Here is a 26,718-nt window from a genome sequence, read left to right as displayed (position 1 = left end):
ATGTAAACCGCTGTGATGATAACCACAGTAAATTCCCTCGGTAGCCAGTATGGTTGACACAGAAGTGTAAGGTATTCCAGGTCGGGAGAGGAGGAGGATTTGCAGGAGTGTATGTTCCTTCGATCACACCACGAGTTGCTGATAAAAAAACAGACACCCTCCTCTGGTACCTCCACAGACATCCAGGTTTCTGTTAAGCAGATAATGCAGCAGTCCCCCTTGTTTCTCTTTGATAGGAGATGCGTGCCCGTAGTTCACAAAGTTTATTGTCCTGCGATTGGACATTAGCCAGCAGAATAGTTGGTAGTGGAGGTCGGTGCGCACGGCGTCTAAGTCTGACGAGGACGCTGGCTCTCTTCCACTTTTCCGGCTGCGCTTTCGTGGTCGCGGCTCTGGTGCCGTGTTTGTAAACAAAGTGCCGGCGTTCCTGAACTCAAAGTCAAGCACAAAAAACACTAAAATAACAAATAAAACATACGAAAAACTGCAACGTTTGTTCGGAGCTCGCAACACAGCTGCCATGCTCGGCACCATCTTGGCTTTTCCAAGATGGCGCTTGGTCTCTTGCTGGTCAGTCTTGCTCTTGTTTTTCACTGTGTTCTCTGCCCAGCTTGCCAGAGGTTTCCTGTTTGCGGATCGGGCCTGCCTTAACTTGAGGATTCTCCTTGTCTCCTGAGTTTGCCCTTTGGATCTGCCCTTGAGGATCCCCACATTAGACTGCCTTGTGGACTCTGCTCGCTCTTCTTCTGTTGCTGTGGATTTTTCTTTGATTATTCCCTGGACACAGCCTAGGGTGTTGCAGCCGTGGGGCTATTATTTTGACTGTTTTCAAATAAATTGTTACTTTAAGTCCTCTGCTCTTGGGTTCTTTGTTCAGATCTCGTGACACCTTCATGCTTTCAATGCGGAACTAGGCACAGCTAGACAGACCTTCTTCTCAAACCTTATAAACAGTTACTTAAACAACACTCCCACTCTTTCTGAAATGCTCTACGACAGCAAATGCGATGAGTTTGATGAATATTATTAGAAAGGCAATTAGCACGTCCTCAAGTTATGCAGACGTCAGACAGATTCGACTGCAATCATAAAAACAAGTTACTATGTCTGCTTTTGAAGAAATTGATAGCAACATTTTGGAAGAAATAGTACAGCACCTTAAATCATCAACCTGCTACCTTGACAGGCTTCCCACATCTTTTTTTAAAAGTGTGCTAAACTATTTAGAAGCAGATATGTTAGAAGTGGTAAAAGCCTCACTTCTTTCTGGGAGGTTTCCAAACTCCCTAAAAACAGGGGGGTTCGTCCTTGAGAACCAATCGCTTCCGACTTCTTTACAAAAGGCCAATGAAATTGGTGAATGAAATTTGCATGCCGGACTCCGCCCCCAGATATCTGGGTATAAAAGGGAGACGGCGTGCTGCATTCATTCACCTTTGTTCTGAGGAGCCTGACACCTCTCACGACTGCGGGCAGCACGTGTTGTGGCAAGAAGGACACAACGTCTCGTTCCCTCCATCAGGGAACTGAGGTTACATCCGTAACCAAGACGTTCCCTTTCTGTCGGTCTCTCGACGTTGTGTCGAACCGACAGATGGGGTTCCTATGGAAAACACCACAATGCTGTGCCCTGTCACAATCTCTAGCGAAGCGACGGTGACTGGCCTAGGCGTGTCAGCTGTGAGCGCTACCGCGAAATTGTAACCTACCAATGGGTAGGTAGGGGTCCCAGAGCTTTCTTGAAAGGTGGGAAGTCCCCTGCCTTTGGCCTCACAGGCGGAAACCTTGTTTCTCTAACAGCGAGAAGCCGCCCGGTACCGTAAGGCCACTGGGTAAGCATTACTTCCTCAAATGGGGGATGCGCTACAGAGACCACTTCCTACCATAGGGAGGAGCTTTAGTGGAGATACCAACATGGTCTCGCTGTTTAGGGGAGAACTCATGGGAAAAATGTGCGGACTGAAGTAGTTTAGTGCAAGGTGGAGGTCCACCTAGGGAAGCTCATGGGTTACCAAGGTGGGAACCAATCATGAGGATACATCAGACGGAACCGCCGTGCTGGGGGGTTACAACGTCCGATAGCACTAGGTCTGGTTAGAGCTATGTTGTGGATAACTCAGTTGGTACCCTGCCTAAGGCCGCCCACCCCGACCGCTGGGGTGGGCGGCCAGTGTTGTGGCATGAGGGACACAACGTCTCGTTGCCTCCACCAGGGAACGTCTCGGTTACGTTTGTAACCTCGGTTCCCTGATGGAGGGAACGAGACGTTGTGTCGAACCGACAGATGGGGTTCGTCCCTGAGAACCAATTTCCTCCGACTTCTTAGAAAAGGCCAATGAAAAATGGCGATTGAAATTTGCATGCCGGACTCCGCCCCGGACATCCGGGTATAAAAGGGAGACGGTGTGCATCATTCATTCACCTTAGTTCTGAGGAGCCTGAGACCTCTCACGACTGCTGCAGAGGACAGCATGTGTTGTGGCAAGAGGACACAACGTCTCATTCCCTCCATCAGGGAACCGAGGTTACAAACGTAACCGAGACGTTCCCTTTCTGTCGGTCTCTCGACGTTGTGTCGAACCGACAGATGGGGTTCCAATGGAAAACGCCATAATACTGTGCCCTGTCACAACCTCACGAAGCGACGGTGACAGGCCTGGGCGGTAGTGGGTAGGTACCTGTGGGTAGGTAGGGGGTCGCAGAGCTTTTTAAAAAGGTGGGAAGGCCCCTACCTTAGGCCTCACAGGCGGCGGCCTTGTTTCTCTAACAGCGAGAAGCCACCCGGAACCGTAAGGCACTGGGTAAGCGCTACTTCCTCAAGTGGGGGATGCGCTACAGAGGCCACTTCCTACCGCAGGGAGGAGAATAGTGGAGATACCAACATGGTCTCACCGATGGGGAAGAACTCATGGGAAGAAGTGCGGCTGAAGAGAAAACTGCAAGGTGGAGGTCCACCCGGGGAGGTCATGGGTTACCAAGGTGGGAACCAGCATGAGGATACATCAGACGGAACCGCCCTACTGGGGAGTTGCAACGTCTGGTAGCACTAGGTCCGGTTAGAGCTATGCTGCGAATAACTTAGTGATGGATGGAGTGCCTGTTCTTCGCCCAGTGGGGAAAGAATGGAGGCTAAATCAGTTTACTGACCCACTCGAGAGAGGGGGAAAAGAACCGAACAGGCATACACCCTACCAGTTGCCGGTCCTACATGTGGCCATGCAGGACGCGGGCTGACACCGGCTCTACGCGGAGGTTGTAAAACCACGCGAAGGTGATGGGTGTAACCCAACCTGCAGCTCTGCAAATGTCTGCGAGAGAGGCCCCCGTGCCAAGGCCCAAGAGGAGACTACACCCCGGGTGGAGTGGGCCCTCACTCCTAGGGGGCACGGGCGATTTAGGGATTGGTAAGCTGCCTTGACAGCATCCACAATCCAGTGGGCCAACCTCTGCTTGAAGACAGCTCTCCCCTGTTGCTGATCTCCGAAACAGACAAAGAGCTGATCCGAGCTCCTGAAACTCTGTGTGCGGTCTAAGTAGAGGCGCAGCGCGCGTACTGGACACAACACGGACTGGGTTGGGTCTTCCTCCCCAGTGGGGAGTGCCTGTAAGTTCACCACCTGGTCCCGAAAAGGAGCGGTGGGAACCTTGGGCACGTAGCCGGGCCGAGGTCTCAGGATAACGTGAGAATCCCTGGGTCCGAATTCTAGGCAGTCAGGGGACACAGAGAAAGCGTGTAGATCCCCTACCCTCTTGATGGAGGCGAGCGCCAAAAGGAGAACCGTCTTCATATTAAGATGAGGAAGAGAGGCCTCCCCTAGGGGCTCGAAGGGGGGCCTGGTGAGACCTGACAGGGCTACATCCAGGTCCCAAGAGGGTATGGAGTGTGGACGAGGCGGGTTACGCCTCCTCGCACCCCTTAGGAATCTAATGACCAGGTCGTGCTGCCCTAGAGACTTTCCAGCAACTGAGTTGTGATGAGCAGCAATGGCGGCTACATACACGTTCAGTGTGGAGGGGGAGAGGTTAGTCTCGAGTCTCTCTTGTAGGAAGGACAGCACGGACCCGATCGCACAACTCCGTGGGTCTTCTCCTCGAGAAGCACACCAGGTCGAGAAGAGGCGCCACTTGTAGGCGTACAGTCGCCTAGTGGCAGGTGCCCTAGCCTGAGAAATGGTAGCTACCACCGCCGGGGGCAGACCACTCAGGATCTCCTCATCCTGTCCAGGGGCCAGGCATGGAGGTTCCAGAGGTCTGGCCTGGGATGCCATAACGTGCCCTTCCCCTGGGAAAGCAGGTCCTTCGTCAGGGGAATCGGCCAGGGGGGAGTTGTCGTCAAGAGCATTAGCTCCGAGAACCAAGTCCGGTTGGGCCAGTGTGGCGCAACGAGTAACACTTGATGCTCCTCTTCCCTGACCTTGCACAGGGTCTGTGCAATGAGGCTCACTGGGGGGAAGGCGTACTTCCGCTTGTCCCGTGGCCAGCTGTGCGCTAGGGCATCCCTGCCGAGGGGTCCCTCGGTCAGAGAGTACCAAAGCGGGCAATGGGTGGTTTCGAGGGAGGCAAACAGGTCCACCTGGGCCTGCCCGAACTGCACCCAAATGAGCTGGACTGCGCGGGGGTGGAGTCGCCACTCTCCGGCGTAGACTAACGAGAGAGCGTGTCGGCTGTCTGGTTCAGGTCGCCTGGGATATTCGTGGCACGCAGGGAGCGGATCACCTGCTGACTCCACCGGAGGAGGCGTCGGGCAAGTCGTGTTAACTGCAGTGAGCGAACGCCATCCTGACGATTGATATACGCTACTGCAGTAGTGCTGTCCGACCGGACCAGCACGTGCTTGCCCTGCACGAGAGGCAGCAGCCTCTTCAATGCAAGTAGCACAGCCCACAACTCTAGGCAATTGATATGCCAGCGCAGGCGGGGGCCCGTCCAAAGCCCCGACACTGCGTGCCCGTTGCACACTGCACCCCAACCCTGCAGGGAGGCGTCTGTTGTCACCACGACATGCCTCGTAACCTGCCCTAGGTGTACCCCTGCCCGAAGGAAGGCCATGGAAGACCAGGGGGTTAGGGTGCGTCGGCAGTGAGGCGTAATCACCATCTGCCTGCTGCCGGTGTGCCACGCTCCCCAAGGAACTCGACTCAGGAGCCAGTGTTGAAGCGGCCTCATGTGCATCAACCCGAGGGGTATCATCGCCGCCGAGGATACCATGTGTCCCAAGAGCCTCTGAAATAGTTTCAGGGGAACCGCCGACTGCCTGAAATGATCCAGGCAGTTCAACACCGACTGGGCGCGTACGTCATGGTGACAGAGTTGAGTTCCATACCAAGATAGAGGATGCTCTGCACAGGGGAGAGCATGCTCTTCTCTCGGTTGACCTGTAGTCCCAATCGATCTAGGTGTCGGAGCACCAGGTCCCTGTGTGCACACAACAGATCTCGCGAGTGAGCCAAGATAAGCCAGTCGTAGAGATAGTTGAGTACCCGCACACCTCTCTCCCTGAGGGGAGAGAGGGCGGCCTCCACGATCTTCATAAAGACTTGTGGAGACAGACCGAAGGGGAGGACCCTGTACTGATATGCCCGTCCCTCGAACACGAACCGTCGGAACGGCCGATGTCGAGGGAGGACCGAGACATGAAGTACGCGTCCTTCAGGTCGATTGCCATGAACCAGTCCTGACACCTGACGGATGTCAGGATGCGCTTCTGCTTGATCAACCTGAAAGGCAGCTACTGTGTAGGTGCCTGTTCAGAACACACAGACCCAAGATAGGGCGCAACCCCCCGCCTTTCTTGGGGACAATGAAGTACAGGCTGTAAAACCCGCTGAACATCTCGGCTGGTGAGACGGGCTCGATTACTCCCTTCACCAGAAGGGTGGCGGCCTCGGCCCGAAGTACGGGAACATCCTAGCCTCTGACTGAGGTATACTATTGGATGCTGAACTTGGCGGGCGTGAGGCGACTGGATTGCGTAGCCGAGACGGATCGTCTTCCCTAGCCAGCCTGACAGTCTGGGAAGCCGGACAGGCTCCCTGTAATGAGACGGGGACTAAAGGTACAATCTTTTTCATCAGAGAGAGAGGAAACTCTCCTTAGAGAGTAAGTGGGCGCTAGCCCCCCGGAGGGGGCCAGCAGATGGAGAGACGGGGCAGGATCCATCCCTATCCGACTTCCCAGCGATGTGTCTGGGGTCGGGCCCAATGGAGGTCTTCCCATGAGGGTCGCTTCACCGCGGCTGCTGATGGGGCGATGGTCTCCTCTTCGCTATCTCCTCCAGGGGGGGCCGCCTGAGTGGGGGCGCCAGAGCTGGAATGCGTCGAAGAGGACCAGGGCTGCTGGGAAGCAGACAGTGCACGGGACTCGACGGCCGAGGCGGCCAAGTCGCGGCACAGAGGACTGCTTCTTTACTGTCGAGAACCCTCCAGGGGAGGCCGCGTGCGGATCTCGCGCCCCCCGACGGGCGGGGGGTGAGCGGGGCCGCAGCGGCTCGACAGTAACACCAACCAGCCCCCCCTTGCGAGACGGGTGCGTCGAGAAAGCGGACTTTCTCGGCGTTACTCATCTGCGCAAGGATCGGCCAGAGGAGTTTCTCATGGACCACAAGTGTGGACATCGTCCGACCCAGGGCCCGCGTGGTCACCTTGGTCGCCTGTAGAGCGAGGTCAGTGGCGGCGCAGAGTTCCTGCATAAGCGCTGGGTCGTTCTTACCCTCATGGAGCTCTCTCAACGCCCTGGCCTGGCAGGAGCCATAGTGTGGAGAGAGGAGGCAGCTTGGTCCGCCGCAATGTAAGCTCTCGACACCAGAGATGCCGAGATCCCACATGCTTTGGACCGGAGACTAGGTCGAGCCCCCCCCCAGGTGGCTGCCGCCTACGGGCATGAGTGCACCGCGGCGGCATACTCCACCTGGGGGACATCGACGTATCCTCTAGCTGTCTCAACCTCGAGGGAAGAGAGGGTGACGGAACTTTGTTTGACGTGAAACGTGCCGGAAGGGGCGTTCTAGGTCTTACTAAGTTCCTCATGCACTTCCGGTAAACACGGCACTGGGGGCGGGCGCGGCTTGGAGCCGCGCTCAAACCCGAAGCGCCATGTAGCCAGCCGCGAGCGCCGGGAGAGGCAGTGCGGGCACTGCAACACAACACTCACGGCGGCCCGGGAAAGCATGGCTGACATTTCGACGTCCGCTTCTTCCTGGGGTAGACCCTCCGAGGGAGGGAGCCCGAGGAATCGTCGGAGTCGGATGGCAGTATGTCACCCCCCGATGCTGCAAGAGACATCTCATAATCACGCATCGTGTCCGAATACGTGATTGAGGAATAAGACGGCGGACCGTCTCCTGGGGAACGGTCAGATGAGCGAGACGAGGTGTGAACGGTCCGTGAGCCTGTGGCTGGCGGATTATCGCTCACAGTAATCCTCATATCACCCTCGCTGCTTGCCGTAGCGGACGGCAGGGCTGTAGTCCTGCCACCACGGAACGGGGAGCAAACGAGGTGGTGGCTGAGTCCCGTGGGGCAGTGCGGGCAGGACGTATCTACAACGTCTGCCCCAGCGTACTGGAAGCAGGCATTGTGTCCGTCCCCCTCCTCGATGAGTGTGTTGCACCCATGAGAACAGGGGGACAAGCCACGCTGGAGAAATTTAATCTTTTAGAAAAGGAAATTTGCACGAACACCTCCAGAACTGCCGAGACGCCCAGGGGAGAGTCACTGCAGGAAGGGACCGTCCGCTGTCCACGTCGTAGATTCCAGCAGAAAGAATGATCACCAAGATCGTAGAGAAGCTCATCAGATGCGTAGGCTCTGAAGAACAAAAGGTGAATGAATGACATCCGGGGAGGAGCCGGCATGCAAATTTCATTCGCCAATTTTCATTGGCCTTTTCTAAATACTCAGAAGATGATAGGTTCTCAAGACAAACCCCATTCTGTCGGTTCGACACAACGTCGAGAGACCGACAGAAAGGCAACTAAAAATACCATAGTTTCATTATACTAGCTATAGTTTATGTTTGTAGTTAAATTATGGTAATACAAATGGTAATAAATCCAACAAACACGTGGCTTCTACACTTTACAAGAACCTTACTACTTACTGGTAAATTGCTGCTAAAACTGGTTAAGGGAATATACAAAATAAAAGAACACTGCTCATAAATACATATAGGCCTAGGGGGCTAATGATGATAATTAGGCTAAATGATCATACAGGATTATATCTAAACTAAACATATGTGTGCTAAACATATAAAGCTCTTAAAGAAGTTGCTCACTGCAAAATTTGCCCCCATTGACTTTCCATGGTAGGAATAAAAATGACTATGGAAAGTGAATGGGGGCAAATTTTGAAGTGAACTACTCCTTTAATACAACTGATACTGTGAGCTACTCAGTGTATTCAGTAGGTTGCTTCAGAGGCATAAGGTATACAACAATAAAACAATGCACAACTGACATAAAGGAAATGTACTTTTAAAAGCACGTACTTCTGTACTTTTACTCAAGTAAGAATCTGTCTTTACAACTTTTACTTGTAGTGGAGTAATATTTGACCAGTAGTATCTGTACTTTCACTCAAGTAAGGAAGTTGTGTACTTCGTCCACCTCTGCTCTGTACTAATATGCCCGACCCTCGAAAGCGAACCGTAGGAACAGGCGATGATGAGGGAGAATCGAGACATGAAAGTAAGCGTCCTTCAGGTCGATTGCCATGAACCAATCTTGACATCTGCTAGATGCCAGGATGCGCTTCTGCGTGAGCATCCTGAACGGCAGCTTGAGTAGGTGCCTGTTCAAGGTACGCAGATCTAGCAACCCCCTTTTTGGGGACGATGAAGTACGGGCTGTAAAACCTGTTGAACATCTCGGCTAGAGGGATGAGCACGATCGCTTCCTCTCCAGAGGGGTGGCGACCTCGGCCCGAAGCACAGGAGCATCCTTGCCTCTGACTGAGGTTTGAGAGGATGCCCCAAAACTTGGGCGGGCGTCTGAGGAGTTGGACCGCGTAGCTGAGACGGATCGTATCCCGTAGTCACCGTGACGGTTTGGGAAGCTCTTGTCAGGCTCCCAGGGACCGAGACAGGGAGGCTAGGGGTACGTTCTGCTTCATCGACCTCCCGGGGGGTGGTTCGATGGCTGGCAGTGTGGATCCTCGCCGTGGGGGGTGGGGGGGGGGTGGGTCCCGGAGAGGAGATTGGCTCTGCAGTTTTACCTGCCTGAAGTACCTGAAGTAGCACAACGCACCCTCGCCTCAATGTTGAGTTGCCGAACACCGTCGTGTAGAGGGTGAGAGTGGCTGTGATAATACCCAGATGATGATGTAGCTTAACGCACGGTCGATTGAGAGTGCTTAGGCTGCTGATTATCCTCGACATTGGGTCTCGCCGTGACGCAACGTCGAGTTGCCAAACACCGTCATGTACAGGGTGAGAGCGGCTGTGATAAACACCCAGAGAGAGAGAAAACTCTTAGAAGTGGGCTGTTGGGACCAGGCAGGAATTGTCCCAGATCGACCAACCAGTGATGGAATGGTATTCTCGATCTCCCTGGGGTCTTCCCATGAGGGCTGCTTCAGCTTCCGCCGCGGCTGCTGACGGGGTGGTGGTCTCCTCTTCGATGTCGTCTTCCGGGGGGCCGCCTGAGTGGGGGGGCACCGAAACCGGAAGGCGTCGAAGAGGACCAGGGCTGCTGGGAAGCAGACGGTGCACGAGATCTCGACTGCCAGAAGGCGGCCGAATCGCAGCGGGGGAGGATATGCTTGATATCCTCTGTCTGCTTCTTTACTGTCAAGAACTGCAGCTCGACAGTATCACCAAACAGACCCCCCTTGCGAGATGGGTGCGTTGAGAAAGCGGACTTTCTCGGCATTACTCATCTGTGCAAGGTTCAGCCAGAAGTGTCTCTCCTGGACCACAAGTGTGGACATCGCCCCACCCAGGGCCCGCGCGGTCACCTTGGTCGCCCGTAGAGTGAGGTCGGTGATGGCGCGGAGTTCATGCATAAGCGCTGGGTCGGTCTTATCCCTCGTGGAGCTCTCTCAACGCCTTGGCCTGATGGACCTGCAGGATGGCCATAGCGTGGAGAGAGGGGACAGCTTGGGCCGCAGCAGAGTAAGCTCTCGACACCTAAAATGCCGAAAAAACCTACATGCTTTGGACGGGAGACTAGGTCGAGCCCTTGGGGGACATTGACGTATCCTCTAGCTGCCCCACCATCGAGGGAAGAAAGGGCGATGGAACTAGTTGACGTGCACGTGCCGAAAGGGGGCATTCCAGGTCGTACTAAGTTCCTCATGCACTTCTGGGAAAACATGGCACTGGGGGCGAGTGCGGCTTGGAGCCGCTCTCAAACCCGAAGTACCATGTATCCAGCCGCGAGCGTTGAGAGAGGCAGTGCGGTGCACTGCAACCCAATGCCGGCGGCCTGGGAAAGCATGGCTGACATTTCGACATCCGCTTCCTCCTGGGCTCGACCCCCGAGGGAGGGAGCTCCGTGGAATCTTCGGAGTCAGATGCCAGTAAGTCACCCTCCGATGCTGCAACGGACATCTCATCATCACGCACCGTTTCCGAATACGTGGCTGAGGAACAAGACGGTGGGACCGTCTCGGTGGGACAGTCAGACGAGCGAGACGAGGTGCGAACGGTCCGTGAGCCGGTGGCTGACGGATTAGCGCTCACAGTAATCCTCATATCACCCTCGCTGCTCGCCGTAGAGGACGGCAGGGCCGTAGCCACTGCTGTCATGGAACAGGAAGCAGACGAGGTGGTGGCTGAGTCCCGTGGGAACACAGCCACCTGTGACGTAACGTCTGAATCGTCAACCGCCCGCAGTGCGGGCAGGACGTATCCACAAGGGCTGCCCCAGCCTACTGGAAGCAGACCTCATGTCCGTCCCCCTCCTCGATGAGTGTGTTGCACCCACGAGAAGAGCGGAACATGCCACGCTGAAGAAATTTGCTCTTTTAGAAGTCTCGAACACCTCTGGAACCGTCGAGATGCCCAGGGGAAGTTGCCGCAGGAAGGGACAGTCCGCTGCACCACGTCGTAGAACCGGCAGTCTTGTAGTTGCTATCTTGTAGCGAAGTCTGTTGATCATGAGCGAAGGCTCTGAAGAACAAATGAATGAATGCAGCACACTTTCTCCCTTTTATACCCGGATATCCGGGGGCGGAGTCCGGCATGCAAATTTCATTCGCCAATTTCATTGGCCTTTTCTAAAGAAGCTGAAGCGATTGGTTCTAAAGGACGAACCCCATCTGTCGGCTCGACACAACGTCGAGAGACCGACAGAAAGGGAACTGGGTCTTTCTGGGACGGTCTTCAAATGGTTCAGGTCATACATAGATGGGAGAGATAATTATGTGAGTATAGGAGAGCATAAGTCTAAGTGGACGTCAATGACATGCGGAGTCCCACAAGGCTCAATTCTTGCGCCACTCTTGTTCAGCCTGTATATGCGCTCACTGAGTCAAATAATGAAAAAGAACCAAATTGCATATCACAGCTATGCAGATGACACTCAGATTTATTCCTTCCTGGTTGAATATTCTTCCTAACTCAGTCCGGTCAACCACATCTCTCACAACATTCAAAAAACTACTTAAAACCCATCTCTTCTGTGAATACTTAATAGACAAATTAAAAAAAAAACTAACACTCTCTCTTTCTCTCAACAAGAAATTGTCTAGCTTTTGTTGAAACTAGTAACTTTGTATTAACACCTATTGTATTATTGCTCCTGTATGACATATCGCTTATTGCTCCCTGAACTCTCTGTAAGTCGCTTTGGATAAAAGCGTCTGCTAAATGACTGAATGTAAATGTAATATTGACTCTACAGCTAGGCATCTTAACTTTTAAAGTCCAGTTTTTCATTTGAAAAGCACACGTTGTGTTCTCATAAGGATTTCACCTGAAGTTGGGGAAAAATTACATCAGGGGCCTTAACGCCATTCATTTTTGCAGCCTTTCTCAGAATCTCATCAGCTTCTTCAACCCTTCCCTGAGACAGCAGCCATCGTGGAGACTCTGGAATAAACCTGTAAATATAGAAGAATAGAGATCGCCTGATAAATATAACCAAAATCCATCCAGCTATTTACATGTCAGATTATATTGTGCAGGCGTTTTTACATTACATTTATTGTAATTCAAGCCATGAAGAGATGAAGGGAAACAGTTGGAGAATTAAATGTCTGATCATTTTACTCACTGTATCAGTCATCATAAATTAGACTAAGGACTACTTGCTTTTGTAAACCGTTTCTCATTCACCCCAACCTTAGACATGTTTATCAACAAACTCAACTGCTACTGAGTTTTAATACTCAACTTGTTTTCACTAGACTACTGCATTGTAATAATCAAATAAAGAATAACTAAAATGTTTATTTATTGACCAGGGAAAAATCTATTACGAATAGCCTTGGTTAGTCTATGAAGCCTATTATTCCTCTTTGACAGTGAACGTTACATACAGTAACATAGCTCTCCTACAGTAATGGTGTTCAAGGGGGTCATAAACAAAGGGAATTAGAAGTCTTAAGGCTCAGGTATACTTAAATTTTCACGTCCGTCTCGCGCACAAACTCATCCGCAAAGCTTCTTGAGCATACTCAAGTGCGGATGGACGAGTTTGACACATGCGCAGTGACACAGTACGTCACCTAGTGGACTCGGCCAATTAAACATTTTCTCACGCATGCGCTGTTGCATGCGTTATGTAAGCGCGGTCTCAAAAATTGGTATGCACTTGGACGGGGTTTGCAGACAACCACGGACCCTCCTGATGACGAATATTACATCATGTGGGCAGCGCACGTACTCAAAGCATTACAACATATAATCATCCCATGTAATTATGGTCAACTATTAACCGAAAATAGTGTGAAATAACAATAAAAACTGTTTTAAGTAGAATTGTGCAAGTTTAAAGGTGAGACATCCCACATACAAGGCTGGTCTAGAGGGGACAGATCTGGTATTTTGCTAGCATTTGCTCATCCTTAAGTTTAGATCATTTACAGTATATTTTCTTTTTAATTCCCTTACTTCGTATTGTAATATGAATCAATTTTATTCTATTAATGATCTGGCAAGTTTAAAATATGATATTTGTCTGACAGTGAGCCAGAAGTGGTTCTCCTATATCAGGAATTGTGACCTTACACCCTGTCTACACCAGACCTGAGCTGCGCCGCATCCTGTCTGGACAAAATGTAAAATGATAATAGGTTCAAATGGGTTCTATTGTCTTTTGTCATGTCGCATCACGTCACATCCGATGTTGACACAATGTTACTATCTGGCATTTTGCTCACAGTTGGTCCCCCTTCTTTGGAAATGTCTCCTGCGCCCCGATATTGTATTCTTTAAAGCAATGGACATTCAAAAAAACAACCAAGTTGTGCAATCCAAAATGAAAACATGACAAAGCCTGGGATTCTGTACTTAGTTTTGTGCAGAATACACCACCTGTCATGTTCTGACCTGTAATATGTGCTATGAATATATGCTTGCAGTTTCACTAAAATTGTTGTTTAGGTACATTATTAATGTAGGAGCCTATGTCATTTTTTGTCAAAAAAAATATTCTCCTACCAGGGGTGAGGGAAGTAAGGGCCTACTGTGTGTGACTGTTCATGTTTGTGTCCACCCTCAATAGATAACAGTGGGGGGGGAAAAGAGTTGTTGAGCTTCAAAGGTTTCGCATTCAATATAGCAAAAATTATACATGAAAAAACAATATCAAATAAAAGTACAATATCAAAATCCTCTCAAATTTATAAATGGGGATTTTTGGAATGGGAAAATGTAGACAGAACCTTCAAATTCTGAAAAAAATTATAAGGTTCTATCTTCCAAAAGATTAATTAAAGAAATTATTTACAAGTAACACAAACGTTTGTTTCTTTATTAAGTATGTTTTGATGCTGGTTTGACCAGCTTAAACCAGCTATGGACCAGCACATGACCAGCTTAAACCAGCACATGACCAGCTAAAACCAGCACAAACCAGCATCAAAACATACCAAACCAGCATATGCTGTTTTTTCCAACAGGGTTGGCATAACACTGAGCTCAAAACAACAATTTAACATAACAGTTACTAAAATCAACGTTTTTCCTTTGCGTTTTTGAAAGGTTTCACATACACATGACAGTGTTATCAAAACTGTCTGCATTTACAAGGATCCAGGAAAACGGATAAAAACGCTGTAGTACCTATACACGCCAGGCCAGTGGATGGCGATGTTGTTGTGTAAAGAAACAGGACGTGCCTTGGCACATACACATGCACAGTTATAAGCCAAAAGTGCTTTACAATACCGTTGGTCTACGTATATGTGTTTAAAGTCTGGCGAATGTAAATAGTGTGTCTCCGCTGGTCTTATTGGTGCAGCAAATCAACATTTTGCTGGGGAAACGTTAATACGTAGTCGAGCAGCGAGAGCTCACATTACGGAATGCCGCCATATTGTTTTGGCTATACTCGCGCGACCGAGTGCACGTGATGTCATCGTTTTCAGAAAGTTCTGTCTTGCAGTTTACATGGAAACGAAAAAGGCAGAGTTTTCAAAAAGTTGCACTTTGAGACCCGTCTTCAAAAGTTTGCATTTTCAGTCCCTCATGGCCAAGACGCATACATTTTTTTGCGTTTTCAGTTGAAAATGGTCTTGTGTAAACGGCACCTAATACTGTCCTCACAAACCACGTTCCAGACGTAGTTACCCATCATCGGTTCATCCCACCTTCCATGTGCTACAAAAATTTCTATAATGTTTTGACAGTGACAATTGGAAAATAATTTTGAAAATGTGTAGTTTTTGTTTATTTGCAATATACCGATATATCGTAATTAACGAAATAAGCTCAAAATTTATTTGATCTAAATATACACTAAAACATTGATGCTACATGTAAATAAATATTACCACAATAATAACACCACAGAATTGTACAATAACTGATAAAAATGTGTAAAATAATAATAAAAAAGGTCAGGCGAAACAAAAATTAGTTACAAATGTAATGTTTACTTTTGTAATTAAGACCCCACTAATTAATTGAAGGACTATTTGACCTTTAAGGCTGGCTTAATACTCTAAAATGTAAGATGTTTTAAGAACTTAATTAAAAAAAGCTGATCGTGAGTGGTCCTCTTCAGTTCAAAGTGCTGATGAACTCACAAATACTGTAGAACCGTATAAAACGTATAGTTTTCTCAAGAAGTCCAAAAATTTACACAACATAACTTAATCCCAGCAAACACAGAACGTTCCCCTAACGTTAGTTTTTGGTTCCCTTTTGGTTATTTTTTTGGGAACCAAAAAATAACGTTCTAAGAACGTTCTTTTCAGGTTTTATTTTTGCAACCAGAAAATAACGTTCCCAGAACGTTGCAGGCTGTTTTTTGAATAACCAGAAAATAACGTTCTCTGATGGTTATTTATTGGTTATTTTTTGCAACCAGGAAATAACCAGAAAATAACGTTCTCTGATGGTTATTTTTTGGTTATTTTTTGCAACCAGAAAATAACCAGAAAGTAACGTTCCCTGATGGTTATTTATTGGTTATTTTTTGCAACCAGAAAATAACCAGAAAGTAACGTTCCCTGATGGTTCTTTTTTGGCTATTTTTTATGGTAAAAATAGTCCAAACTGGAAAACGTCAGTGACATGTGCAATACATAAATTATAAGATCACATTGAAAACCAAATGAAATTAATAAATGTGCCCTTTAATGGCTGAAAATAATAAACTAGTTAAGCTAAATGAAAATACAATCATCTATATCCATGTGTATTTCTTTAGTGTGGTTGTCTGTTACTGTATGTGTGTGCGCTCGAGCACGTGCATTCTCCGCTCTGCCGCGCACTCCCGTCATTTAAAAATTAACGGTCATTTCGTTTTACCTCACTGACTAACACATTAGTTTAGCGGTTTATTTATTTTAAGTTTTTATTTAAAACCGTACAGATTTGAGAGTAGACTTATATTTTTGTGATTTTCGATTGATTTGACACATCTAAATCAACAGACCGTCATCAAAGGACTGAAACTCAGGGCTTTTGATTGTTATATCTAAAGACGGAGCCGCGCTATACTTCTGTGGTGAGACAAGAATATTGTTAGCCTGAAGATAATTAAATGTTTATTCTTCTGTCAATAAAAATCTACTTTAAATATTGTGTTGAAGTCATTGGTTATTTTATTTCGATATCTATAATGTCTGATGTTGAGGTAGGCCTACACACAGTGTGGTTTTATTAGAAATTATATACTGTGCTGTTTAAATCGAAAATTAAGCTACTTCAGTGATGAAAAAGGAATTATTAGGCTAAAAGAATAATCTAATGCATTGATTTCATCCTCCATATTGTGTGGGATGATGTATTTTACTTATTTTAATTAGATTAACGTTAGACAAGCGATGGATAAAAACACAGCATGGATGTATTCATTACTGACGTGTAAACGGACCAAGAAAAATATTTTAGGCTAACGTTCTGGGAACGTTCCCCTAACGTTAGTTTCTGGTTCCCAGAAAGTTTTTTTAAGGTTTGTTTTTGGATATCTTTACGGAAATAAAACATTAGTTTCATGGTTTCTATAACGTTAGGGTAACGTTCCCCTAACGTTAGTTTTTGGTTCCCAGAACGTTATGAGAACCAGAAACTAACGTTCTATTAACGTAAATAAAACTTTCCTGGAGAACCAAAAACGAACCTTAGAAAATAACATTCTGGGAACCAAAAACTAATGTTAGGGGAACGTTCTGGGAACCAAAAACTAACGTTAGGGGAACGTTCTGGGAACCAAAAATTGTTAGCTGGAATGTTAATATGTTGTCACAGAATAATAGTATGTGAATAACTCAATTTTGACAAAAATGTCAGATAAAACCTTATAATTCTGAGGTGATGAAATGTTTCAGTTGGAGAAGCACATAACTTACACCTACCACCAAAGGGGTATGTAGAAGAAGCCAGGAATGGTAAGAGCAAGTAGTAACGTCCTCCAGTCCCGCAAGAAATACGCAGCCAGTGGAAGTGTCATATACCCAATAGAGAAGAAAATGCAAACGCCAAGAGTGGAGTAGATGTCACGAACTGATGCACTCAATATCTCCATTCCTAGGACAAAAGGACATTTTGTAAACCTGAAGGAAGCTTAAAGGAAAAGTTCACCCAAAAAAGAAAATTCTCTTATCATTTACTCACCCACAAGAAGAAATGAGACATTACCGTTTATTCCCAGAAAGTTGTCATATTTGATAAAACATGCTCTTCTTGCTTTTCACAAACCAGCTGTTTTGCTTCAAAAGGCATTTATCACTGGAGCCTTTATGATGACATTATGCTCTTTTTAGGGCTTCAAAATGTAAAAAGAAAAACTCAACCATAAACGTTGATCATCATTTTTTTCTGGAGAAAGAAATCCTTACATGACAACGAAAGCTAAAATATTTAATAAAATTGATGAATGTTTAATCCAGTATTTTGTGATACGGGGATATAAAAAGGACACATTTTCACAAAATTGAAGCCAAATTACAAGGGTTAAAAATTGTTGTTGAACGGCATGCCTGTGGCAGTCTAATAAAGACTGATGTTTCATCATGAACTAGAAACACTACTTGTTGAAAGCCTATGCTCAAAGGTACACCAGAATCGCCAAAGTGCAACATGATTCAAGAGCCTGATCAATGCTTCCTGATTTTCATTTGAACAGCCTCTGGAGCTACCAAGAGTTGAAATATGCAGAAGCATATAGCCGATGTTTCATACCTTTAGCATCGCTGGTCATGTCATGCAAGGAGGGTTGCTTAAGTCAACAGATTCTTCTACTAATAGACCTTCCAAACTCTCTGGGGAAAAAAATAATGTTGCTGCCATTTTTTATTAAGCTAAAAATTGTCATTTTTACCCTGTCTACAAAATAGTGGATTACTCAGTAAATATTCATCCATGAAATGTATCAGTTTGTCTTTCTTCATCATTTAATTACTACAGAGAAAGAATGATCAAGATCCAAAAATGTAGCCAGGAAACTGTTCAAGTTGACACGTTAAATAATACTATAGCAATGGACATTTTTCTACAAATCTTTGCTTGTATTTAGCTGAAAAAACAACATTTAGGTCTGCGTTAGGATGAGTAAATGATGATGCATTTTCATTTTTGAATGAACTATTCCTAAATGAACTATTTTTGGATTAAAACAGAATCTACTGTTTGAATTTTTAGGAATGTTTTATAGTTCACCTGTAAAAATATTAAACATCTGTAAAATATCCATCTATTATCCATTATTTTGTATATCCTAAAAATAGAACAAATTTATGACGTTTTAAAAATGTCTAAAATCAACTATAATAACAAAGCACAATAAAGTTGGCTACTAAAATGTACACATGTACACCTAAAACGAAAAGAATGTACCTAAAACAAATGCTGCCACATAGTTAGAAATCTGTCCCATTCCAACAATGAAAAACAACAAACAGAAAATGAGCCAAGATGGAGAGAAGACTTGAATAAAGGTAAATACTGTCTGAATCCCCATGGTAACAAACAGCACAATTTTCCTGCCAAACCTGGAAATCAAGAGCAAAAAATTTGTTTTGAAAAGGCAACTAGAAGAAAATTTTACCTAGCTTAAACATTTACATATGCTTGATATTCTCTGTCAAATTGTTTTTAAAAAGGTTATCATGTTTATTTCAAACACATCATTCCATATTGATTCTTAAAAGCAACCTGTGTGTGTGTGTGCGTGTGTGTGTGTGTGTGTGCGTGTGCGCGTGTGTGTGTGCGTGTGTGTGTGTGTGCGTGCGTGTGTGTGCACCCGTTTCTAGAGATGATGAAATTCTGTCCTGAGAGTACAGAGATACATGTTTGATGTATTTAATTGCTTATTTTCTCATGCTTAATGTTTTTATTTTTCTTCACTATTTTTATATATTTAGTTTATTAGTTATAATATATATTCATTCTGCATCTTATGGATGCAGTATTTATCTTCACAACATTCTTAAGATAGTTTTGATGATGTCTGTGAGCTTTCTGACTCCTGCGCACAGACAGCAGCGTAACCGTCACTCAAAGCGCAGATTGTCATTTACGTTGCTGTCTATAGGGGCAGTCAGAAAGCTCCCAGACCTCATCAAAACGATCTTAATTTGTGTTCTGAAGATGAACAGAAGTCCTAGCGTAATCGTACGACTTCAGGGTGAGTAATTCATAACAGAATTTTCATTTCGAATTTTCAAGGTCACAAGACAGGAATGCTGTGAAGCGGTAATTTTCCACTGTCCGAGTTGGTATAAAAACACATGCAGAATGTGTTTCTAGTCAGACTGAGCATCGAAGGGCAAATAAGATTATTGAATAAACTCTGCTAGGGATGCACGATATTATTGGCACGCCGATATTATCGGCAGATAATGGTTTATAAAGGCCGATAAAGAAAATAACGCCGATAGGAAGCTGTGTTGATTAATATGCGCATGCGTCAATTTGCGTGTTTGTGAGTGCATGTCGGCGGTGTGGGAATATTTTACAGTAAGTCAGACTGATGTCAAAGTTGCTGTTAGCAACCACTGCAAGGCATCAGTCTTACGAGGATGAGACAAACGACACTCCTTCAACACCACAAATTTAATAACTCATCTCAAAAGTCGCCATCTCGACCTTCATCAGCTATTTGTGAAGCAAAAAGAAAAAAACGCGTCAGTGAAACCTCGTCAGGAGAATATTCTGGAATCGTTCCAAAAGTTCAGCAACGACCACCCAAAGGTAAAAGCTCTGAACAGATAAATAATTGAAATGATTGCTAGGGATTATCAACCTTTTAGCGTCGTGGAAAATGAAGGATTCCGTCTACTGATTAACTATTTAGAGCCACGATATGCTATGCCTAGTTGTCGCTACTTCTCAGATGTGGCTTTAGCCGAACTGTATACTGCAGTCTATGCCCACGTAGAGAAACTCCTCTCTGATGTCACTGATGTAAGCCTTACATCTGTTATCTGGACATCAAGTGTAAGCCCTGTTAGTTAGCCTTACTGCCAATTGGATCGACCAGGATTTTGTTTTAAAAAAGGTGATTCTATACTCGCAAGAGTTGTCAGGGTCAAGACGCAAAGAGAGACCCAAGAGCAGGAGGTACAAGAGGTTTATTGAGTGTTCGATACAGTCCAAAACACAGACACAACCGTAATCCAGCCCGCGGCGGGAACAAAGCGTCTGCCCGAATGAAAGAGTCCGAGAACACGTCCCACAACCTCCGTCGGAGAGTGAGAGCGCGGAGAGTTGACAGCGGGAAGTTCTCGTGCCCCGCAAGACACGAAAGAGAGAGTCTATAAGGCAACGGAGCAGTCCAAAATCCACGTGCGGGGTGTCTGCAAGTAGAAGGCGAGAGTGATCCGGGGCGCCGAAGGGAACTGGAAAAAAGTAGCAAGCAGAGGTGACGAGACAAGGTAACTCGGCCACAGGGAGAGACAATTCTCTGACTAAGACAGGGTTCTAGAAAAAACAAGACTAAGACAAAAACAATAGGCTAGATGCACTAGACCTAGGGCAGTCTGCACAAGCACAAAACATGCAACAGTCAGACAACAGACGAGAGACACAGAGGGAATATAAAGGGAAAACACAACGAGAGGGGAATGGTAGGCAGGTGTGGGGTAATTACGGGAATGAATTCTTAATGAGGAAATTATCAGCAGGAGTGTAGGTGCGGAGTGGAAAATCACCAGTGCGGGAAAGCCTAAGGAGACACGAGGGCGGGGTGAAATACGCAGACACCCGGCACGTGGTCAGCCGACGGCTCTCCACGTGCTCGACAACAACAACACAACCCACGTGCAGATAATATCTCCACCAGGACCATAACAAGAGTTCCCGGGCTCTCACACAGCAGCAGCAATTACGTCCACGTTCGAAGGTATGCTTACAAAATGGAAAAAGAGAAAGTACACTTTGTGCTGAGAGACAACGCACGCAACATGACGAAAGCGACAGATGAATTTGGAGTTCCAAGTTTACCATGTATGGCACACACCCTTCAGCTGGCGGTGCATGAAGGTGTCCTATCGCAATGCAGCTTTGTGGATGTAGTGGCGCTGAGAAAGAGAGTCGTGGGGCATTTCAAGCATTCCCAACTTGCTTGCAGTCGCTTACAAAAGATACAGAAGGAGCTAGGGATGCCAATAAAACAACTTTAGCAGGATACTCCGACAAGATGGAATTCTACGTTTTATATGATGCAGAGCCTGGTTGAGCAGAAAAGGGCACTCGGTGCATATGCCGCTGAATTTTAACTTCCCGCATCCTTGACGGCAAATCAGTGGGGAATTCTCGAAAAAAATGATCTTACTGCTTTCCCCCTTTGAGCAACTGACCAGAGAACTTAGTTGTGCAGAGTCCTCTGCAGGGGATGTAATTCCTGCTGTTAAGGCATTGACACGGCTGCTTGGCAAAAGCAGTGACGTGGACAAAGGTGTACAGACAGCCAAAGAAATGTTGCTAAAAGCAATACGTGATCGTTTTAGTGGTGTGGAATGCGAACCACTTTATTTACTTGCAACCATGCTTGATAAAAAGACGAGTGCCCGCGACCTGCTGCTGTCGTGGATGAAATGATCGGCAGTGACGATCAGCGCAAACATGCCGATAAAGAAGATCCACCAGTAAAGAAGGCCTGTATGAGGAAATTTTGGAGGACGTCTTGGTGGAAGAGCAAATCGGCACCACAGCATCATCACAGGTTCGTTATTATATTCTTTATATACTGATAGATTAAAAAAACTCAGAGATTTATTTATTTTTGTGTTTGTTTGTAGGTCCGAGAATACCTGGCTGAAGCCACAATTCCCCGGAAAGACAGTCCATTGGAATATTGGAAGTCCAACCAGGCCCGTTTTCCTGGTCTTGCTCGTGCAGCCTGCAAATACCTTAGTGCGCCCAGCACAAGCGTTGAAAGCGAACGGCTGTTTAGCGCAGTCTCCAATGTGATGGATGAAAAAAGAAATCGAATTGATGGCGAAAAGGCAGAGATGCTCTTTTTTGTTCAAAAAAATCTACCTCTGCTTAATAAGCAATAGCTGAGGCTATTCAGGCTTTTTGTCAGACGTCGTGGAAGTTGTGGCTTGGTAACCATTTTCCTCTTTACATTCATTATCTACAATTAAAAAACAGCCACAGTATGTTCCTATTTATTAAATATTTTATTGTTCTTGAATTTAAATGTTATATCGCTGTCAACAAAACATCACGTGTAAGATATTGCGGAGCAATTTATATACCCTATAACAGTCAATGAGTTGCCAATTAATGCCTGGCTGAACTAGTAGTTTTTTAGCTGAGGCTATTTGCCAGTGGCTTTGTAACAACTTTTCCAATTCGTTTTTTACAATTAAAAAACAGCAACAGTATGTTCCTATTTATTAAATAATTTATTGTTCATGAATTTAAATGTTATATTGCTGTCAGAAAAATGTCACGTTTAAGATATTGCGGAGCAATTTTATAGCCTACATTTCAGTCAATGAATTTGTGTAAAGTTGACAATAAATGTCTGGCTGAACTCTGTGTTTTTTCTGTCTTCATCTTCAACAGATATTAGTTAGGGTAAATAAAACATTTATTTGTGGGGCAGGGTTTAAAATAGGCCGGTGTCGTCCGAGGCTGAGGCACCTACGACACATAGGCTTATAGTCTCGCTCTGCTCCGTGTCAGTGTGCGGCTCTTGCAGCACTCCGTCATGCACCGTTATTGTTCTCACGTTTAAGTTTTAACAATTGACTTTGTTATCAGTGTATTAATTTGATAATTGCAGAAAAAATGTCTATATGCAACATAGTAATTAAATTATGCTTGTAAAAGCAGCACATTCTTACATTAACTGAGTGCGCAAAGAAATCCATATCTGCGCCCGTCAGCCGCGCACTGCCTATTTATTGATTAACGTTTTTAACTAAAACACAGAGTAAAAATAAAGTTGAATCCTGCCCATCATCCATCGGGAGTAGACTTTGAACTTGAGCTCACGCGTGCATAATATGCAATGCGCCGCCCTGTGACTTTTGTCTCTGCACACTGCCGTTTTGTAGTCTCCATTTCAAAGACACCTATGCTCTTGTTGCTTCTTTAATTAATATTCACCAAATTCATTTTCCAAATGTTTTAAAATTATTTCGTTTATCATAATTTTAAAATGTGAAAAGGCACAGTCACTGAAGTGACCGGGCTATGCCCCCTTGTTTTTTTCCACGGGCTCAGTGCTGGCGCTTATTTTTTTCCCATGCAGCTTATAATTGCAACCAAAGCACCTTGGTTGAAAAAACGCTGTCCAGCGCCTGGCGCTTTTAGCTGCGTAAAAACGCCCGGTGGATAGACAGCATATATCGATATCGACATCGGCTATCAGCTTAATTGAGGTAGAAATTATTGGCATATCGGATATCCGCAAAAATCCAATATCGTGCATCACTCTGCTGATTTTATTCACTTTGTCTCCTGCCTGTTGCTTTTCCCTCTTCAGCTCTGATAATCTTCAGGATAGATCTATCCTTTTTGGCCTATGAAATAGATACCATAGCGTTTTGGTAACAAGATAAAAAGATAGTACAATTTATCGGATCTATCAATATCATCTGGTCTACTGGGCACCAGTAAATGGGTCAAGGAGGTGATAATGTTCAAGTAGGTGTTGATGTGAACAACTACTTCTTTCAAAAATGTTCTTTTTGTACGACGATAGTTTTCAGTTCCGAAGCTGTTTTATCATACAATATGTCCAAACCTCAAGAAAATATTGATGAACCTCTCTAATAATGCACTACTGCCATATACTGGCCTTACGGTGAATGGTTCATATCTCTGTTTGAAAATGTAATGATATTGACACATGGCTTGTAAAAGGAGCTTTGATGTTTTCTAACCTGTCAGACAACTGTCCAGAGATCACAGAACCCGTCAAAACTCCACAAAAAAAGAGTGATGTTGTCAATGGAGCTCTCCAGTCATCTGAACACACCAAATCCCACTGTGATTTCAAGTACAAATAAGACCCACATTAAAAATATATTACAAACACTGGCCGCTGTAATAAAAATGTCCTTACACTATACCTATACATTTCAATAATTTAATCAACTGAACTTTTACACTACAATAAAAATAAATCGAGTTGCATTGTAGATGTCAGTTCACAATGTACAAACCAGTACAGATCATAAATTTAAGTCTGAGTTTTTATTCAAAGCAACATTAAATCATGTTCATATAATGAGAACAAAACATATAGAACTGAACTTTGAACTGCCACCTTCTTTCTGCTTATCATTACCTCATGTTATTCAATAACAAAAAAGATTTAATGGCACTTGGGGTGCATTTAAAGTGGCAAAACCCTGCCAGGCACGAAACGAGGTAGTTTACCTCATTTTAACACTTCTGTTAGTTTATGTTTGTTCTCTATTCATAAAGCAGAAAAATACAATGGTAGTCAAAAGTTCCCCAGGCCTACATTCTTCTAAATATCTTCTTTTGTGTTCAACAGAACAAAGAAATTATAGTCATTTTTCCTACTAAGGTAGTCAATGGTGGCCAAGAACTGTTTGTTACAAGCATTCTTCCAAATATCTTCTGTGTTCATCAAAACAAATAAATTTATACAGATTCGGAACAACTCGAAGGTGAGTAAATGATGACAGAATTTTTCATTTTTGGGTGAAATATCCCTAAGCTGGTCATGCTGGTTGCTGGTGTAGCTGTTTTTTTTCCAGTAGGGGATTGAAGTAGGGGATGTAGAACAATATCTATGATGTTTTGAGTTAAAAGTCCAATATACATGTCTCTACAGTGGCTTCAGAACATAGCCACATAAGGCATTGGCATTAGACTTAATAATCGTTAATAATATACGAAATATATATTTTGTATGGAAAGTGTTATCAATGTAATAACCGTTCTGGTTTTGGAATTTGATATAAAAGCTTTTGACTTGAAAAGACGTGAGTATCGACCCGACACACATTACTTAACTTACGTTAGCCTACCTCTGAAACGATCGTGGAGATGTATGTCCTTCTGTCATATTCCCACCCGTCCAAACAGTTCTCCTGAGGAATAGCGGACACGTTGACATGCACCCACGGGATCAAACCTCTGTCAGAATAGCTTTTAATGATATCCACTCTGTGTCGTGAACATCTACTGACTCGAGCTTCTCCGTCGTGCTCATCTATAGCCACAGACGCGTTCCTCCATTCAGCCGTGATGTTCAGATCCGCGGGAATCACGCAACGGTGAGCGGGTGTATCGCCTATGAAAACCATCGATAAACCCGTGAAAGCATTAGGAATGATGCTTAGGCACAGAAGAGCGAATACAGTCTTTTGAAAAGGACCCCGGTCCCCCAGAAACGCTGTGCTATCATCGTAGTTTGGAACGTTCATGGCATTCATGAACACGTTTAAGCCCTCAAAGCAAGTGCGTCTTCCATCATGAGATCAGCTGCTTTAAACAGAGATGGGAGGGGGCAAACAGACTCGCGCAGCAGCAGACGCGCTATATGACTTCAACTGCATTTCTTAACGTAACGTTTTTAAATCATGTCGGTTTTCAGCAGCGTACGTGTTTTTTTCTCAAACAATACTAATTTGTCGCATGCTGCTTGCTTTCAGTTGGCGGTTTTGAATCAGATTTCATTCACTTTCACTGATGTGAATGAATCAGTTTTTGAGTCGGTTCATCGCAACGAATTGGTCAAACGTTTGTTTAAGTGGTGGGAATTTTGATTCATTCCCGTGACTCGAGTGAGTCTAGTGTGTTCAGTATTGATTCGTTCATCGCGAACGGGAGGTGACAGACAGAAGCTGCGTTGCGTTGTATTTCTTTTGCTATGGTTCCTACGCAGTGCTCACTGCTGCTCCCTACTCTCTGAGCACGGGATATCCGTTGACTTCGCTGACAAACGGCTCTCACTAAATCTTTGGTGTTTGTCGTGGCAAGAAGTTGATCAGCCAATGTTGAAAGACTTCACGAAGACCAGAGAGCCAGTTTTCAAGAGGTTTCAATCTTTATTTGCTCGAGCAAGCAAAGTGAGACACACAGAGTTCATCTGTAGATGCCTAACAATTACTCTTCTGACTCCATCTTTTATACACTGTTCTCAAGTCGTTATCACAGTTTAAACCAATCATATTTACCTGACATCATCTTCTCCCAATCAGGTTCTACATGACATCGCTTATTTTTGTTTATCCTCTTTTGACATTCCACAGTTATATATCAAACTTCTTACGTTAACTTTTAACTGTGGCGAAACCTTTTAAAGGATTAAAAAATATATGTACATACATCCATCTTTAAAATGTAGATGTATGTCATTTTGTCAGTTGCTACTGTATGAAAGACACATACATCCATCTCTAAAATGCGAATGTATGTCATATTGACATTTACTACCCCTAGCTTACATGTACTTCAAAAACTACCATGCATTTTAGACCAGATCTCGTGTGAAGAATACATATTGTGTGTGTGCTCAAAGCATTTGCGTGCGATGCAGATGCCTCATGGTACTGCTTGATGTTCAACCTAGCCTGTAACCTTTGACCCATGAGATCATGGTCTTTTTGCTATGAGACTCATAGTCTTTTCTGTGTTAGAGAAGTGTGTGAGATCTTTATCTAGTTTAAATGC

The 26,718-nt window shown here is 45.4% G+C and overlaps 1 protein-coding gene across 4 annotated transcripts in view; it reads right to left on the bottom strand.

Annotated features, from left to right (window-relative positions):
* Positions 1–25,549, bottom strand: part of LOC130569798 (solute carrier family 22 member 4-like) — a 49,296-nt gene extending 23,747 nt beyond the window's left edge. For 3 of the 4 annotated variants that reach the window (XR_008964896.1, XM_057359675.1, XM_057359676.1), the window contains exons 1-5: positions 25,071–25,549; positions 23,952–24,055; positions 18,448–18,602; positions 16,968–17,139; positions 11,915–12,041 (exon numbers count right to left, since the gene is read on the bottom strand). Coding sequence is in view for 3 of the 4 variants with exons in the window: in XM_057359675.1 (XP_057215658.1) it covers positions 11,915–12,041; positions 16,968–17,139; positions 18,448–18,602; positions 23,952–24,055; positions 25,071–25,478 (966 nt within the window). In the remaining variant the exon portion in view is untranslated. The remainder of the gene's footprint in view (positions 1–11,914; positions 12,042–16,967; positions 17,140–18,447; positions 18,603–23,951; positions 24,056–25,070) is intronic. The other variant, XM_057359674.1, reaches the window with a different exon arrangement.
* Between the last annotated feature and the right edge of the window lie 1,169 nt (positions 25,550–26,718).

This window comes from Triplophysa rosa, linkage group LG19 (assembly GCF_024868665.1).
Source record: "Triplophysa rosa linkage group LG19, Trosa_1v2, whole genome shotgun sequence".
NCBI classification, from domain to species: domain Eukaryota; kingdom Metazoa; phylum Chordata; class Actinopteri; order Cypriniformes; family Nemacheilidae; genus Triplophysa; species Triplophysa rosa.
Note: the sequence above shows the minus strand (reverse complement) of the source record. Positions and strands in the feature narration are given on the sequence as shown.